Source organism: Patella vulgata, chromosome 6, assembly GCF_932274485.2.
Source record: "Patella vulgata chromosome 6, xgPatVulg1.2, whole genome shotgun sequence".
Lineage (NCBI taxonomy): Eukaryota > Metazoa > Mollusca > Gastropoda > Patellidae > Patella > Patella vulgata.
In genome coordinates this window covers 67,043,870-67,061,259 of record NC_065884.2, presented here as the reverse complement: position 1 = coordinate 67,061,259, position 17,390 = coordinate 67,043,870, and the positions used below count along the sequence as shown (strand labels likewise).

The window sequence follows — 17,390 nt, the reverse complement described above, 5'->3', positions numbered from 1 at the left end:
CCTAACCCTTCAGAATAGTTTTAGCCACAATACACCATTGTTACAGCTTCAATTTGTACATTTGACATGTAATTTATAAACCTAACCTGAACCCTAACCCTAGAGAAAGATATTTCTCAGATTATACAAATATCTAGTATTGTGCGGTTTGTAAACTGTTGCCAACTGTTGACTGACCAACAGTTGAAAATGACTACTTATTTCAGCCCGATGGACCACATGGGCTAAAAAATAACAAAGGAATAAAAAATCACAGTTTATTGTAAATAGTATAATAATTTGTGGCATGCAAAATACACAAAATCTACTAATTTACCATATAAATATAATTTGTTATTTATCAAAATCTATTCTGGTAAATCTAAAATTCTTATATTCTATAAATATTATATTGACCCTCGACTAATAATAAGTGGATACACATAAATTCGGAAAATTAGAGTTCAATTCGTAGATTTTCTAGACAATGGAGACAAAGATACCTTGTTTATAAATCAGTTAAGCTCCCTTGAGGACATATTCCTGAAGCAATGGGCCCAGAAATCCCCTCGGATTTCGGTCTAATTAAACACTGCGAGGAGTATGCCTTGGGGTTTCTGGTAGTAAACCTCAAATAATCTACTACTACTACTTGAAAACTATGTTCCAGCGCAATTTGAAATAATAATAATACATTTATGGTACCATGCTTTTAGAGAACCATTTATGGTACCATATCATTAGAAAACCATCTATGGTACCTTGTTATTATGTTATAAAATTTATAGTATGGTACCTTGTTATTAGAATATCATGTTATTTATGGTACAGTACCTTGTTATTAGAAAATCATGTTATAACATTTATGGTACCCTCCCGCCATCATAAAAATTTATGTGTACATAGAGAGATAAATGTATTATTTGGGTTACCATGGATATTATTTTTAATATCACCTAAATGCACTGAGTGTTATAACAACTACTGTAATAATATAAAACACTATAAATAAACCTTTTATAAATATCCTCGGTTTTAAATTCTGGCCTATTTCCACGGTCCACCACTTTGATATATATTTCAGGGATTCAGCCCATGTATATTTTAAGGGTTAATAAATTCCTTGTGTCTAAGTCAATAATTTTGACAGGCAATAAACCTTTTGACTGCTACAAATGTTAAAATTTTTCAATAAATATGACAATGCCCCATAAAATTTACATTTATTTTTGAACAAACTGAGATTCTTTATATATGAACATATTTATGTTAAATAAGCCATGATTGGTCTAGAGCAAGCTTATCACTCACATTCGACTAATCAAAGCGATTATTACAAAAAAAAAGAAATCAAAAATAATACATGATAATAAATGAATACATAGAAATTATGTAGTTCTAATAAAAAAATCTAATAATGTCTAATAAATTGATTATTTTAACCATATTCAACAAGCAAACGAACAAGAAAATAATATAACCCAGTTGTCTGGATAACCATCACTATATCATATACACGTCAGGTAGTCATTATCAACCAGTCTGGACATAAGGCACCTGTCACAGACATTGTCAGGCACAAATTATCACATAACGTACATAGATTAGGCGCGGATCCAGGAGGGGGGGGGGCACACACCCCCTATTTTTTGCGGTGGCGAACAATTTTTTACCCCATATATACTCGCGGGAAAGGAATTAACAGTCAGTTTAGGTTGGAAATCATAATTTACTCTGAAATGAGTCGGTTGGTGACTTGGTTGATTGCCCGTCTGTTTCGCCCACCGAAGGCCGGGCTTCGTACTCCAAAATTGGGGCAGCACGCCCCCCCCCCTTTCTGAAAATCCTAGATCCGCCCCTGTAGATATATATATATATATTTTACTAAAAATGTGTGATTATGTATGCCTGACAAAGTCTCTGACAGCTGCCTTATGTCCAAGCTTGGTTATCAAGCATACAAAATTATAAAATGCTTGATAATGACCCGTGAAATCTTGTGAAAATGTCGTGTGTATATATTATAGTCAATTTTATCCATCGAACTGTGTTTTGTTATATTATGATCAATTGCTAAATGCCATTCAAAGATTATAAAAAGATAATTGATTGTGTACCAGATTCTAAGCAAAATTGTTTTTTTCTGCCACAACTGGAGAAATGAAAACACTACTTGTCTAAGCTTAGCCTGTTTCAGGTGGGTTACACAATATTCATTTATATGGAATTTTGGGTTAGGGTAAAGATTACTGTCACTTATTCAACATTTTCCCCTAACTCATGTTATGTCTACAGCCAATTGATTGAATCATATAATGGAGAATTTGGAAGCCATATATATTTTCAATCTATGCGAAATACATCTTTTCAACAAATGTACTTAAAACAATGTGCAGAAGATATTCATAACAAGTGATTCATATTTTTGGACAAGGAACTGGGGCCCAAACACTACCGATCATGGTGTTTTCCTCTTGGGGGTTCCTTCAATTCAAGTATAATTGACATGAAACCTAGCAGACTCGTTCCTTGGCTTCTATTTTTGTTATGTCAGAATTCCAAATGTCGGCAATGATGACGTCATACTTGCATTTGCCAAGCCTTGGCAGACTACAATACTTTAAATCTAACCTCGGCTGTGTGATGAATTGGAACTATTTTCAAGTTCCTGGATTAAATATGGCAGCGGCCGTGTAGACGCCTGTGAAGAGTGTTTTATCTCAAGAAACTGTATACAGCCGAGGTTAGATGTAGGGTACTGAAGTCTGCCAAGGTTTGCCGAATGGTCATGCTCAGATCCTGGTCAAAATAATTCAGTTATAAATTGAACCACAGATAGTTGAAGTATTTGAGACCGTTGTTTAAATCTAAAATACGTGGAAACTGTTGAAACTTTCTGTTCAGTTCTGACTATTGTATCGTAAGAAAAATTAACAATAACTAACATATGTTTTTCTCTTCGATGTCTATGAAACATATTTATGCTGTCATAAACTTATATAACAAATAATCATTATGCAAAAATAAAAAGCTATCAAAGCTAACTAATAACTATATATATACCCCACTTAGGGTTGTACACATCCTCGGTATTCCCACTGGTATCATTCTATTCTACTCCATTAACCCCTTTGTTCATTCATGGAGTAGTCCAGTGTTGGGATTTCAAAATTTTTCTTGTCACGACATTTTTATCTAAAATAAAGGGACATAACTCTTATCCATTATTCTAGTCCATTCCCACTGGTATCATTCTGTTCTACTCCACTAACCCCTGGGTCCATTCATGGGGTAGTCCAGTGTTGGCATTTCAAAATTTTTCTTGTCAGACATTTTTATCGAAAATAAAGAGACATAACTCTTATCGTTATTTAAGCAGATGGTTTCAGACCACAATTAAAAATCACATGTCAACAAACAATTCAAATTATCTGCTCTTGATGATGGCAAATGTAGAACGGAATGAAACCACTGAGGATACTGAGGAAGGGTTGTACTCTATGATAAATACAAGACACTTGTGCTTTCAAATAAATTACATATTTTTGAATTTTTTACTACATGACTAACTCGCATACATGTGTTGTGTAATTGGGGCGTTGGTCACTTGGGGGATACTCAATTGAACGTTCCAGAATTGAGTGGGATGCTCGATTGAGCATTCCAGAATTGAGAGGGATGCTCGGTTGGACATTCCAGAATTGAGAGGGATGCTCGATTGAACATTCCAGAATTGAGAGGAAATCTTGATTGAACATTCCGGAATTGAGAGGAAAGCTCAATTGAACATTCCGGAATTGAATTCTGTTAATCCCAAAAATAGTGACAATCGAGTGAAAATGTGGATTTGGATCTAGAACCCATGCACCTACTGCTTGAGAACATATCTCAACCAACCATGACAGCTGATACACAATCGTTGCTACTCACACCACCTCCGTTGTCGAAGCTGACAGGAATGTGACTGGACCTGATTCCACGCCACTCAATTGCAATTCTGTCAATTCTGAACTGATCATCAAATACCCCTCGTTAGTCTGCAGGCAAGGAAACAAAAACAAAATCTAATACCATGACCATGTGGTCTTATGTTATAACTGGATGAAAGAGAATTAATCTTATTGTTATAACTGGATGAAAGAGAATTAATCTATAAAGAGGTAGTATTATGACTTATTCCATTTAAAATAGCATTATTCTATAAGTAACCAACTATTTGTATTGTTATCTCCCCTTGTTTACGTAACCAAGCATCTATTAATAATTTACGTCTAAACATGTATAGTGAACAAATCTTGTAGTAGGACATGCATCAAGGCCCTCCGGTTAATTTAAGGCATTAAATATATACATCGCTTTAACATCCACAAAAATAATAAAAAGTGAGGACATATAAATATTGCAAAAAAAAAAAAAGAAATAAAATAAAAAGCTTTGGTAGGTCTTAGCGATATAAGTTTTTAAACAAAATGATTTTTTTTTTATTAATTTATAATGAAACAAATATCCCTGACAATTTCAAACTGTGAATACTCAAATAAAAACAACATTTCAGGAAAATGTTGTCATCATTTAATAAAAATACCATGATCAATTTTACGAGAGCATCTAAAATCTGAAATGGTCATTTTATTTAAATTTAAATTTGTATTCCTTTTCTTAATATCAAATTTTAATCAGTAACATATCAAGGTTTTATTTAGAATGGGTTTTTAATAAAATCTGGTATCCAGACGTTCCAGTGATTCAGCTCCAAAAGCTTAATTTATAGCTGACTCTCCTTCGATCACTGCTTTGTCATTTGTGACCTCTGTTTATGTATACCAAGGTCGTTTACGAGCCCAGCGGATCTGATAACCTGAGTCGACTCGGATTTTGATAGATGCGCCCTCAGCAGCTCGAACAGTCTCTTTAACAGCCTGCATCAGATTCTGGGCATTTCCTACCAACATTTCGGTTGCTTCTTGATCTTCTTCAGAACCTGCCAAACAATAAAACAATGTTTAAGTTATTTCTCATTCAAGATACACTTTCTGGCAATGGAAGTTTTCAAAACTGGAAAAACCCACCTCTATAAATAGAAAGGTGGATTTGAGGGGAAATCATCAAGGACAGCCCCTGTGTTCAGTAAAGTGTTTACTTTGTACCGCTGTCTTCTCTGAGATGACGAATGCTTACTAGTGTTCGGAGCTAGAGTTATTGGGGTGGTTCAACTCAGAACTGTCTCTTGATCTTGACTGTTGACCCTGGCAAAACGTCTTAAAACCTTCAGTATTTCCTGCTGGTTTGCTTGATACTCATATTTATAGTATTTTGTATAGCAGGCAGTGAAACTCTTAAGACGTCCAAGGGTTAGGATTATTATTGGGGTTCAAGTTCAACCATCTCTTGACCTTTTGACCTTGACCATGACAAAACCTTCAGTAGATTTCACTCTCTTTCAATGAGACTTAACATCTGCTTTAACCTAGGGTGACATCGCAGGCAAGTTTTTCCTGGGAAAAGTGTGAGAGGAGCTAAATAAGAGGCTTGTCTCGCACTTGTTGGAGACAGGTGAGCAATTAATCGACCTAATAGATTCTGTTTACATAGATAATTGCACAACAAATGCCTTATGAGTAGCAGCGTCATAGGTCCTTCTGCTTCTAGTATTTTGAATGGCAGTCTGACTAGTGAACCCCCTTTCGTTGAGACTGGACTATTGTTAGAATACTTTACTAAAGTTTGGTTCCGCTAACAAACTAACGTTACGCTACGTTCACTTTAACTGAACACAGGTGACTGACTTCATTCCCAACATTGATAAATATTATGTGAATTTTTCTATTCATAATGATAAAAATGTTAGGATAAACATGTTAATAAATGATAAAGTATGTAAATATATAATAGTATGGTATATTTAAAGGTGCAATAAAAAAAATGAGCTTTAAGTGATTCAGTTTAAATTTTCATTGGTGCTGGTTTATTTTAGGCCTGTTTTCCATGTACACGTTTTTTCGTGGCATTTCCGTAGGCCTTTTCGTGGGTTACATTGAAACAGTCCCAATGCATTACCATTAGACGCTTATATGTTAAACAGGGCTAAGTATTTGTTTAAATCTCAACAGTTCTAAAAGCAGCATCAATGGAATTTCAACTTAACAGCCAATGAGGTTTTATTAAAAAGCAGCAACAAAACATCTGAACTTAAATAAAAAGTTTTTGAACTAATAATTAAATTAAAATAAAAGGGAACACCGGTTTCTTATTTCTTAGCAATGGAAAAAAAAACCCCAAAAACCTAGTTGCTCTTCTCAAATATTTTTACTTCAAATTGTAAGTTTTGAAACTTTTAACCAAACATTATTCATGAGATCAATACTCCCAAAGAGCGAAAAAAATTCAATTGCTCTGGCCTAATGCTGTTTTATAAATTTTAAGAGTATAATGTGACTTGTATAGATATCGTCTAGTAGGAATTCACCGTCTTAATTATTCACACGGATAGTGATCCAGCAGAAGGAATAACTAGATTTTTAAATGTTTTTATTCTCATATACCCACCTGTGGGGGAACTGTATAAAGCATTATGGTAAAGAGGAGAGTGGAATGGGGTTTAACGTCCACTTGACACAAACTAGGTCATTTCCGGACTAACATATGGCTCAATTTAATTTCCATAATTCTCTTGCGCGTAGGGGTCTTTATCAGTGGAGGGAAACCAGAGGACGTGGAGAAAACCCACGAGATTAGACAGGCGACCCTACTCCTTGCACGTACAACTGGGGAATCGAAACCACGCCAGTTGACTTAATGACAGACCTTATGATACAGCGTGCACGTGCTAACCATTCAGCCATCCACCCCCCAAAGTATTATGGTAGAGAGGAGAGTTGAGGAAACAGGGTTTAGCATCCTTCTCTTCAGCACCAAGTGGGCTATGGAAGTTGGGCATATACCATGTGGTGTGCTATGAAGGTTACTTTGCAGGAATAGTGGTGTTACAGACTAATCTTATTTAAAATGGAGCCACGGTGACTAAGTGAGTACGATGTCCACTCGTTAACCTGGGCGACCTTCAGATGTAGACTATAGTTCGGACCATAGTTTGAACTATCCCGGCCGTGCTCTATCGTATGGTATGGTTGGTCACGACCACAGGTTGGACGATAGTGCGAAAATCCGTGCAACCAAGGTCGCCCAGGAGGTCCCATGTTCGATCCTGGTGTTGGTCGAGAATGTTCATCAGGATTCTCTGCCACTGGTTTCCACTTGTTAGTGGTGCAGGATAGTGGGCCTGGCAATGGATAGTCCTTCGGATGGGACGAAAAATCAAGGCCTTGTGTACACATGCGAATGCACATAAAAGATATCTTGGCAGTTGGAGCAGAACAGTAGGACATTACCCCACATTTCATTCTAATTCCAATTTAAAATTCCAACTGTCAAGGGTTCTTTTATGTGCACACGAATATGTACATGGGACATCGTAGTCCATGATCATTTTATTGTATCCGGTGCATTTCTGACAACCAAATCTACCATGTATCAAAATAAAACTTTTTTTTTTTTTACGAACATCCAGTATTTTCAGTAGATTTGGTCTTCCAGAGTGTTATTCCAGTGCAAAAGTAGGTAGAACACAGGGCACTGGATGAATGAATGATTGAATTTTTGATATATCTGATTTAGGATGACGATTTTATTTATAAATGTATAATAGGTAGAACACAGGGCAATCAATTAATGATTGAAGTTTTTATACATCTGATCTAGGATGATGATTTTATTTATAAATGTATAGATTAGTATAAACTTACTTGATTCTGTTACCAAGATAAGCAAGCAAAAATAAAAAGAGTTAAAAGTACAGAAAGATATTAATAGTGGTTCTCTACAAATTAAATAAATTAAAACACATTCAGTGAAGAAAGTATTGATTTCATTGATGGAATCCCCTAGTTGATAACACAATTAAAGAGAGAGAGAGAGAGAAATGGGGTTTAACGTCCACTCAACACAAACTAGGTCATTTCGGGACTAACACATGGTTCAGTTTTTTTTTTCAATAATTCACTTGTGCGTAGGGGTCTTTAGCAGTGGGAGGAAACCGGAGGACCGGGTGAAAACCCATGAGGTTGGACAGGCGATATAATACAATTAAAGATACATTATGGGAGATTAGATAAAGAGCTGGCAGTTCTCACTATAATAGTTAAAAACTAGATAATGTAAAGGCAATTTGCTGAAAATTTCATTCAAATTGATCCACCCTGATCCGAGATATTAGTGATTGAATTTTAATCATCAATATCGTTGAGCAGCAGATCGGATTCAAATCAAGTGACAATCCGACACATAAGATGACATCAAGAGTTGATTAAGGTCTTTTCAACTCAGTCCAAAGAATAAAAACTCTGGTAACTTTCACACGATCAAGCCTGGTAATAAGGCACCTGTCACAGATACTGTCAGGCACCTGTCACAGAGATCGTCAGACACAAAGTCAGGTCATAACTTTAAGAAGAAATTAACGGCACTTGTTGAAAATAAATAGACTTCTTCATCTCACTAATGTAAACAACAATTTTAAAACAAACAGATTATAAATGTAGTCTGAAGGGCGTTCACAAGAAATTGTGGACGACGTACGTACGGATGGATAGATGGATGCGGGTGACGACAATATACAACCACATTTCCATATGGGTATATAAAAACAGTACAATACTTTCTTCAATGAATTAAAATAATATTTAGCTTGCATTAAAATATGCAGAAGAACAAAAGAAGTTAGCAAAATTTTCTACAACTATTAGCACACTTATGCCATTGTGAACACAAGGTAACTTTAGTCTTTCACACATAAAAACACATTATTTCTCGGCAAAAATTTGAAAACATTTGTCGCGGAGGAGAAAAATGTGGTTTAATTTTCTTGTGTGTAGGGGTGTTTAGCAGTAGGTGGAAACCAGAGGACCCGGAGAAAACCTTACTCCATGTAGCGTACAGGCTTGGTATTGAAACAATGCCATATGACAGCACACCCATTTGACCACTCGATCTCCCCCTCCCCACTTTTGTTAAAAGCCAAAGATTCTTCATCCATAAGTTGTTATAGGTAAACTTAAATAGTTAACTCTATGTGCCTATATAGGAGTCTGGTAACTAATTGTGATTTTAGTGTTTGAAAGATTAAAATTGCCTACTTGTGTACAAGGCCTACTTGTGTATCCTATCTGTATTTAACTAGCAGCGAACAATAACATTCATCTTGTTAGCAATATACACAGCCATAAACATTCTCTCATAAATTTTCTCAGATTGCATAAAGATTATCAATTATGACAAGAAATTTGTGTCAATTTTGATTTGGTCTGAAAATATTTCTCTTGATTTATCTCTAGACTATAATTATTCTTTTGAGAGGTGGGGGCTAGATCGAACTCATCAGAGATGTTCTACAGTACCAATCCCCTTTATTTACATGAACACAAGCTGGAGACGATCATCAAGGACTCTTGATAATTAAACATACATTATGGGAGATTAGATAAAGAGTTGGCAGTTCTCACTATAGGAGTTAAAAACTAGATAATGAAAAGGGAATTTGGTGAAAATTTCAGTCAAATTGATCTGCTCTGAACCGGGAATTTAGCGATTGAATTTTAGGCCTAGCTTTGATCACCATTACTAAAGTCACTACGATAAAAAAACATAGTCTCGATTATCCATTTTTTGATTTAATCATCAATGAGCGTTGAGCAGCAGATCGCATTCAATTCAGTGAAAATCCGACACATAAGATGGGATTGAGAGTTGATTATGTTCTTTTCATGTTAATAAATACAATAAATGTCTAATTAATATTTTAGATAACATATCAGGCCTAAAGAAAGACCTGCAATAGGCAAATTTAGCTCTTGCATAATGTATGTTTAATTAATTAATACTGAAAAAAAGTTATTTTCAATTTACTGGTAATTCAAGTTAGATTATGAGATTATACTGTAGGTTTAGCGAAATTTAAAAGAAAGGCCTTGAATTAATATCAAGAAGTCACACAGTTGTTAATTAGAAGAAGAAAAAAAAAGATATTAAAGATTAAAGCAAGGAGGACTTAAAACGCTTGTATTTAATCAAAGCCTACTCTTCTACATAGGTAGACTTTGAGACTAAAAATATGTTTATAAAGTTAAAGGAAATTGTTCAACAGATGAACAAGTTAAACTAACGAAGAGAATTTTAGTCTGGTTTGTGACATTTCGTCCAGTTTAGGTTTAACTAATTTTATTTTTGGCACAAACCATGCAGAAACCAAAGTATATTTTTACCACAGGCTATTTCACTTCCGTCAGGGCTAGGAATCGGATCTGAGAGAATCAGGGAATAAATTACACTTCAACATTGGACAAACATAACAGAAAAACAATTGTTGGAATTTTTTTGGGTACATTTTTCTTCTTATCATTGAGCGAAAAAAAGCCAGGGTCTTCGCTTCAAAATTTTTGATGTAGTTTGTTTAACAATTTGATTAAAACACAGATTCTATTTTGTTTTGTTTATTATAGTTCAAAATTTTGTTTTACTTGTCTTTACTACACTAGGATCTGGAAGAGTTGTTATATAATCCGCGTTCTGGATGATATGAGGGATTAACCAATAAAACGGTCTGTTACAGTGAGTTTTTGGGGGTGAGGTGCACAGAACTTTGGGTAACCACTAGAAACATCAACGCTACTTGATTAATTAATGTCTGACATCATAATGTCAAAAGCCTCTCGTATGACCTCTGACGCAACCTTCCACTACAACTGGTCAGATCTTCATGTAGTGTAGGCCATAGAAAGTATAAAAAAAAACAAAAAAAAACGAAAGGAAATATAGATCTGTATTTTAATCAGATTGGAATATTAGCAAACAAACGAAAACAGTAAATACTTTTTTCTGATTAAAAAAAAATACCAACAAGAGTTGCTGTAGATATAACAATTGAACAGAACATGGACACTGCACCATTTAAAATTGGCAAACAGAGAGGCTGGACAAATCAAAAACATGGACAAATACTTCTCCAACCATTTCACTCCTCAAAAGCAAACCTCAACAATGTGAAAACTTATAAAAACAAACTTCATAATTTACCAAAATTTATGAATAAATCAACACAATGGGGGTTCAATGTCTACTTTTTTTCATCAACCTGGGTAATGAAGACAACAAAAATTTCTTAATCGGGGATTTTTGATGTTTTTTTTTTTGTTTTTATTCTGCATTAGAATCTTCTAAATCTAAGAATGGATTTCAATACAAAATTGTCAAAAAATGTATGGCATAAAAATAATGTCTTAAAACAGATTTCTAATGTAATTTTGAAGTATGTATATATTATACTTTAAAACCGTTTTCTAGAAAATTTCAATTTAATATTATCATAACTTTGGTAGAATTACGAAGTTTGATTTTTTTGTCGTTTCACTTGAACTGAACGATAAACTGAACCTGTAGCAATTTCACTGCCATCTGGACTCGGTATGGGTTCTATAGTTATTCACAGTAAAATATATCAATTTTAAAAAAAATAAAAATTACAATAATAACAAAAGGAAAAAAAGAAGTTAAGCTTTTCATCGTTTTAAAACTACTAAGACATTCATAAAAAACAAAAAAAATATGAAAAAATTAAAAAAATTAAAACAAAAGGAGTTTAGCTTTTCGTTGTTTTAAAACTAAAATGATTACAATATGTGATCTGCTCCCACAAAACCAGGCTCTTGGTCATTTTTATAAAAAAATAGAGCCGGCAGCATATTTGAATAGTCCACAGCCTAAGCTTTCCAAAAATGCAATTCTTTTTAAATTTGTCGTATCATCTGGAGTTCGGCACTTTCACGGCAACAAGGAGGCATATATACAGTTTATGCTTTTGTGCCCGTAGTACAAATTGAAGTTGTGCGACAAGCGCCTGGTTTACGTGGGAGCGGGCCACATATACGGTATGAAAAAAATATTGTCAAGAATTTATTTTAGAAAGTCTGATAAAAAGAAATATTTTTTGGCATTGTTCTACTTCCGTTAGCTTGATGGGCTAAGAGAACAAGTTAAGATTGCCATTTCTTTTCAACTCTGAACTAAGATTACAATATACACTATGAAAAATGTATCATCTAGAATATTTGTTTTTAGAAAATCTGATAAAAAATAAGAAATTTCATACCTTGAGCTCCTAACATAGTAGCTTTAACTGTAGAAAGAATTTTTAACTGTGTTCCTATTGTTGGTATTCTTTCACATACTTGTAATAAACTCTGGAAATAAAAATAAATACTGATAATATCATTTAAATTTATTATTAGTCTCATCGGACGTCACTTTAGTCCTTCTGCTCATAAAAATATAGACTAGAATATGAGCAGAAGGACTAAAAAGATGTCACTGGTTGTTTATTGACCGAAAGTTACGACTACTCGTGGAGAACGTTGAAATTTACCTGTTGCAGATAATATTGACATTCGGGTTCGTGTTATAGTTATGGAAAGGATATGTTCCCGCGAGAATATATGGGGCAAAAAATTGTTTGCCAACAATGGGGGGGGGGGGGAGGTGCGTCGGGTGCAACATCGCCCCCTCCTGGATCCGGGCCTGCTAACAGTGATTATATGAAATGAAAAGTAATGGGGTTTAATGTCCTACTGTGCTGCTCCGACTGGGCTAATGAAAATGGGCATACGCCATGAGAGAAATTTTACCCATGTACACCAATGTGTACACGGGACCTCAGTTTTTCATCCCACCCGAACAAGTATACATTTAGGGACAGGAATTTTGAGATAGGATTGGAGGTTGCAGCACTTTGGTCCTTAAGACAATATTGGTTCTTTGCATAATTGTTGCTTCACTCTGTCTATAGAGTCAAATCACACATAATTAATGAACGGGAATAGAAGTTCAATACTTCTACAAAGTTCAGTGTGTCTACTTTTACCAAAGTTCCTATCGATTTATGGAACAATAAAATTTTTGACAGTAATCGATTCAAACATACATTTCTCATTTTTTTGTCTGTACAGTCAGAGGCTAGTTTTTTAGCCAGACGAGTTACTTCAGTTGACTGCATAGCGATAAGTTTAGCCGTTTCTATTAATTCCTTTTTACTACCACCTTCACCTCTGAAATAATATAAAACATACAAAAAATCAGATATGATTTGTTCAAAAAGCTCATATAACCGTGCAGGTTGTAGTAGTTATATGTTATAATTTAAATCTTGAATATTAAAGATAATGGATTATTAATTTTAAAAGTGAAAGCCTTCAAATTGAATTTATTTAAACTCTCGGGACAATAAATATTCTATTCCTTTAAAACATTAATTGTGTGTGTGCTATTAAAAGGTGACTAGCCAAGGGTGAAATGTTACGTAATTCTAATGACATGTTAATTTATTATAATCCCTTGTTGTTTATAAAACTGTTATAGATAGAAAGTAACTGACAATATGGCCCGTCTGGTGAACATGCCAATCGTATGATTAATCTATTAATTGTTTTATTTACCATTGTTTTATTTCTTATATTGTACATTATTACATCAATGCATATTTATGTCAACACTTGATCTAGCAAAGTGATTAAAAGTAATTCCATATTAAATATGTGATTGTACTTGATACGTCAGTCATTTAGGTCTATCTGACTTAGTAGCATAAGGTACTAGTCAGTTATCCGCGGTAATGTAAGTGTATGTAGATAAATGTTATTATAAGTTTCCAGTATTAAAGATTTGAAGAACCATTCCTGACTCTTGTTATATCTGACGGACCTCACGGTCACACTCATATGCTGTGGTTCCATGGGAGTTTGGGTGGCCGAATGGTTAACACATGCCCCTTGTATCATAAGGTCTGTCGTTGAGTCAAGTGGCATGGCTTCGATTGTACATGACAAGGAGTAGGGTCGCCTGTCCAACCTCATGGGGTTTTTCTGGGTCCTCCTCTTTCCTCCCACTGCTAAAGACCCCTAAGCACAAGCAAGCACATTATTGAAATAAAATTGAACCATATGTTAGTCCCGAAATGACCCAAATGGGCAACTACATGGGAGAGAGAGACAGAGACGGAGAGATGGGGATTAATATATGGTTCAATATTAGTTCAATAATTCGCTTGCGCATATGGGTCTTTAGCAGTGGCAGGAAACCGGAAGACCGGAGAAACTTGGGACCCTGTGACGGACCTTTCGATCTAAAGCACTATATTTCCATGTGGGCATATAGAAACCCTAACAATTTCACTCTGATTAGATACCTCAATGAATTGGATGCTAGGGGTCGTCTCCCCGCTTCCCTTCCACCTAGCTATCCAAAACATGAGTTTGACCTTGGTTTTGTGCATTATAAGGAGTAGGGTCACTTGTCAGAAAAGTCATGCAATGACAAATTAGAATAAAGTTAATTCTATAACTCACCTTACAAGTTGACTGAGTTTGGCCATTAACAAGGCCATTTTTTTAGCTGCAGTAATAATTTCATTATCTTTACTGGACCATTGTTTAGCTTCCATATGAAGAGCATGGGCTGCCATCTACACAAAAATAATAATAATGTATCCTTTCATACAAAGTCAAATATACTTACATAAAATGTATATTAAAAAATAGAATGTAACAGAATGGTAACACATTAGGTAACATCCAGACGACTGGATGTGTCTTTTCCTTGCCAGCTTTGTATCCTGCACCACTGACTGGAAATACCTGTGAAAAATACCCCAAATTTTCTCTGCCAACACCCAGGCCCCTCTGGAAGAAAGGGGAGGGAGGTATCTTACCATAATAGGAGTAGAATGGCAGGGAAAGAACAGGGAGGTATCTTACAATGGAATAGAAGGGAAAGGCAAGTTCTTTCTGATGGTGATAGAAAGAGCAGGGGTACATCTTACCAGATAATAGGAGTGGCATGAAGAAAAAAGCAAGGTCTTTCTGATGGTGGAAAAATGAACAGGGAAGGTATCTTACCATAATAGGTTGATTAGCCTGTGGTATTGGGAAGTCTTCTTCATCATCAGTATCTGGTGGTGGTGGTCGTGGTGGTGCCATCTCATGTGGTAGTGGTGGACGGGGTGGAGCACTATCTATAATACATACATCAACAACATCATATTAATGTTTAGATCATCAGGTCTGTCATTGAGTCAAGTGGCGTGGTTTTGATTCCCCACGTGTTCTCCCACTCTCTCTGATATTAATGATGTCTTTTATTTTGTGATTATTTTCAGACCTGTAATGCTGGAGAGTCTGACAATATTTGATCCAATCTCCCAATCAAGAGAAAGATCCAACGATTTTCAAACAAATATTTGATACAAAATAATGATAATAAAAGTATTGATGGAAGAATATGGTGAAGCTGGAAGAAACAATATCTTTATGATAGAGTTATGCCCCTTTAATTTCGGTAAAAATGTCAGACAAGAAATACCAACACTGGTACTGCTGTCTATCTATAATATATAATGTGTAAAACTTTTCAAAAATTATTTTAAATTATCAAGACCATCTAGGGCTTCCCTACAATTTCAGGAGCCATTTTGTACTCCCAAACATAGAACCAAACAATCCAAGAATTAACACAAGGTACAATTTTATGGATACACAATTATGGATACACTATTCACATACCCGTATCATTTGCTTGATAAAGACGAGAGTATCCTCGTCGAAACGTCGCTTAGTATTAAACTCAGTAATTGTGTATCCATAAAATTGTACCTTGTTTTCAGTACTAAATGCCAATCAAAGAAGAAATCCACGAATTGGGATCAATCACCAATCAGTTAGTTAACCCAAAATATTAAAAAAAATCAATTAGTGAACCACAATATTCAAATAATTAGTATATCATTAAAAACAATATAAAATAATGGAACATTGGTATTTAAAAATGAACTGTGAGTAACGAAAATAATATTCTAATTGATCCAAATCTGAAAAATGAAAAAAAAAATATATAAGGTTTATTAGTTAATAACGAGGACTAAGGAAAACAATGAAACAGCCGAGCCGACCTTGGTTCTTGCAATAGCAGGTATTCTGCAAATTTTACTGATAAAATATTAGGTTGGTTAAAGATGCATTATGTAAGAGAAAGAGAGAGAGAAATGGGGTTTAACGTCCACTCGACACAAACTAGGTCATTTCGGGACTAACATATGGTTTAATTTTATTTACATAATTGCTTGCGCGTAGGGGTCTTTAGCAGTGGGAGGAAACCGGAGGACCCGGAGAAAACCCACGAGGTTGGACAGGCTACCCTACTCCTTGCCACGCAAAAACGAGGTGGCCATTATGTAAGATTTAGATAACGAGCTGGTCATTATGTAAGATTTTGATAACGAGCTGGTCATTATGTAAGATTGCGATAACAAGATGGCCATTATGTAAGATTTCGATAACGAGCTGGTCATTATGTAAGATTGTGATAACAAGATGGCCATTATGTAAGATTTTGATAACGAGCTGGCCATTATGTAAGATTTTGATAACGAGGTGGCCATTATGTAAGATTTCGATAACGAGCTGGCCATTCTTGCCAAAATTGGTTCAAAAATAGATAATTCAAAATGAATATATTGAAAATGTCTGTCAAATTACATGATACAGATGAACTTTCTTGGCCAACGACGGTTAGCGAGCTGAAGTCTCACCGAGTCAATGTCGCTCCTGTAACGTTTGAAGCCATAAAATAGACCGGCAAGAGGCAGCTTTGGTTCTAACATAATGCATCTTTAATATTGATCCATTTTAGTAATTGGTCTCATTAAATAAAACACAAAGATTTATGGAATACAAATCGTACCATGCAAACATACAGCTGTTATATAATCCCCATATATTTATGATATTATATAATTTTAATCCAAATCTTACAAATATTGGTAGCGTGTTTTGTTGTCGCCCCTATTATAAATCAGTAAAGTGTTTTGATTCTACACAAGTATTTAACCGAATAAATTCAGTAATTGTATTCCATAAAGTGTTGTGTTTTATCATGTTTGAAAAGCCAGGTTCTTCCTGATTCAGGAACAATAAGCATTGATTTAATGATACTATTATAATTATATTAGAATTAAGCATACATTAAACATACGTCTCTTTTCTAAATTAAACTTTGATGTCTACAGATTTATTAGAATAAGATAACAAATCGACTAGTTCCTAATATCCAAATCAAATAATAATTATAATAATAATGTTATTTATAGAGCGCTATTTCATACAGAGAGTATGTTCAAAGCACTTGTGATTCAATTCTGTACAATAAAAATTGTACACCAAGGCACCACTCCATAAAGAAATAATGTTTTAGAGGCATTTGTAATTGGATAGAGTAGTGGTTTCCAACATTTTGTTGGTTCCAACCCCATTCTAGAA

At 34.8% G+C, this 17,390-nt stretch overlaps 1 protein-coding gene across 9 annotated transcripts in view; it reads right to left on the bottom strand.

The window, feature by feature from the left end:
• Positions 1-243: 243 nt before the first annotated feature.
• The window catches only part of LOC126824009 (vinculin), a 62,733-nt gene continuing 45,586 nt past the window's right edge, over positions 244-17,390 (bottom strand). For 7 of the 9 annotated variants that reach the window (XM_050553093.2, XM_050553098.2, XM_050553097.2 and 4 more), the window contains 6 exons: positions 14,976-15,091; positions 14,427-14,542; positions 13,007-13,130; positions 12,179-12,269; positions 10,296-10,334; positions 244-4,960 (listed from right to left, as the gene is read on the bottom strand). In XM_050553093.2, the coding sequence (XP_050409050.1) occupies positions 4,794-4,960; positions 10,296-10,334; positions 12,179-12,269; positions 13,007-13,130; positions 14,427-14,542; positions 14,976-15,091 (653 nt within the window). In that variant the 3' untranslated portion in view covers positions 244-4,793. Of the gene's footprint in view, positions 4,961-10,295; positions 10,335-11,463; positions 11,503-12,178; positions 12,270-13,006; positions 13,131-14,426; positions 14,543-14,975; positions 15,092-17,390 lie in introns of all 9 variants that reach the window. The other 2 variants (XM_050553095.2, XM_050553096.2) reach the window with 2 other exon arrangements.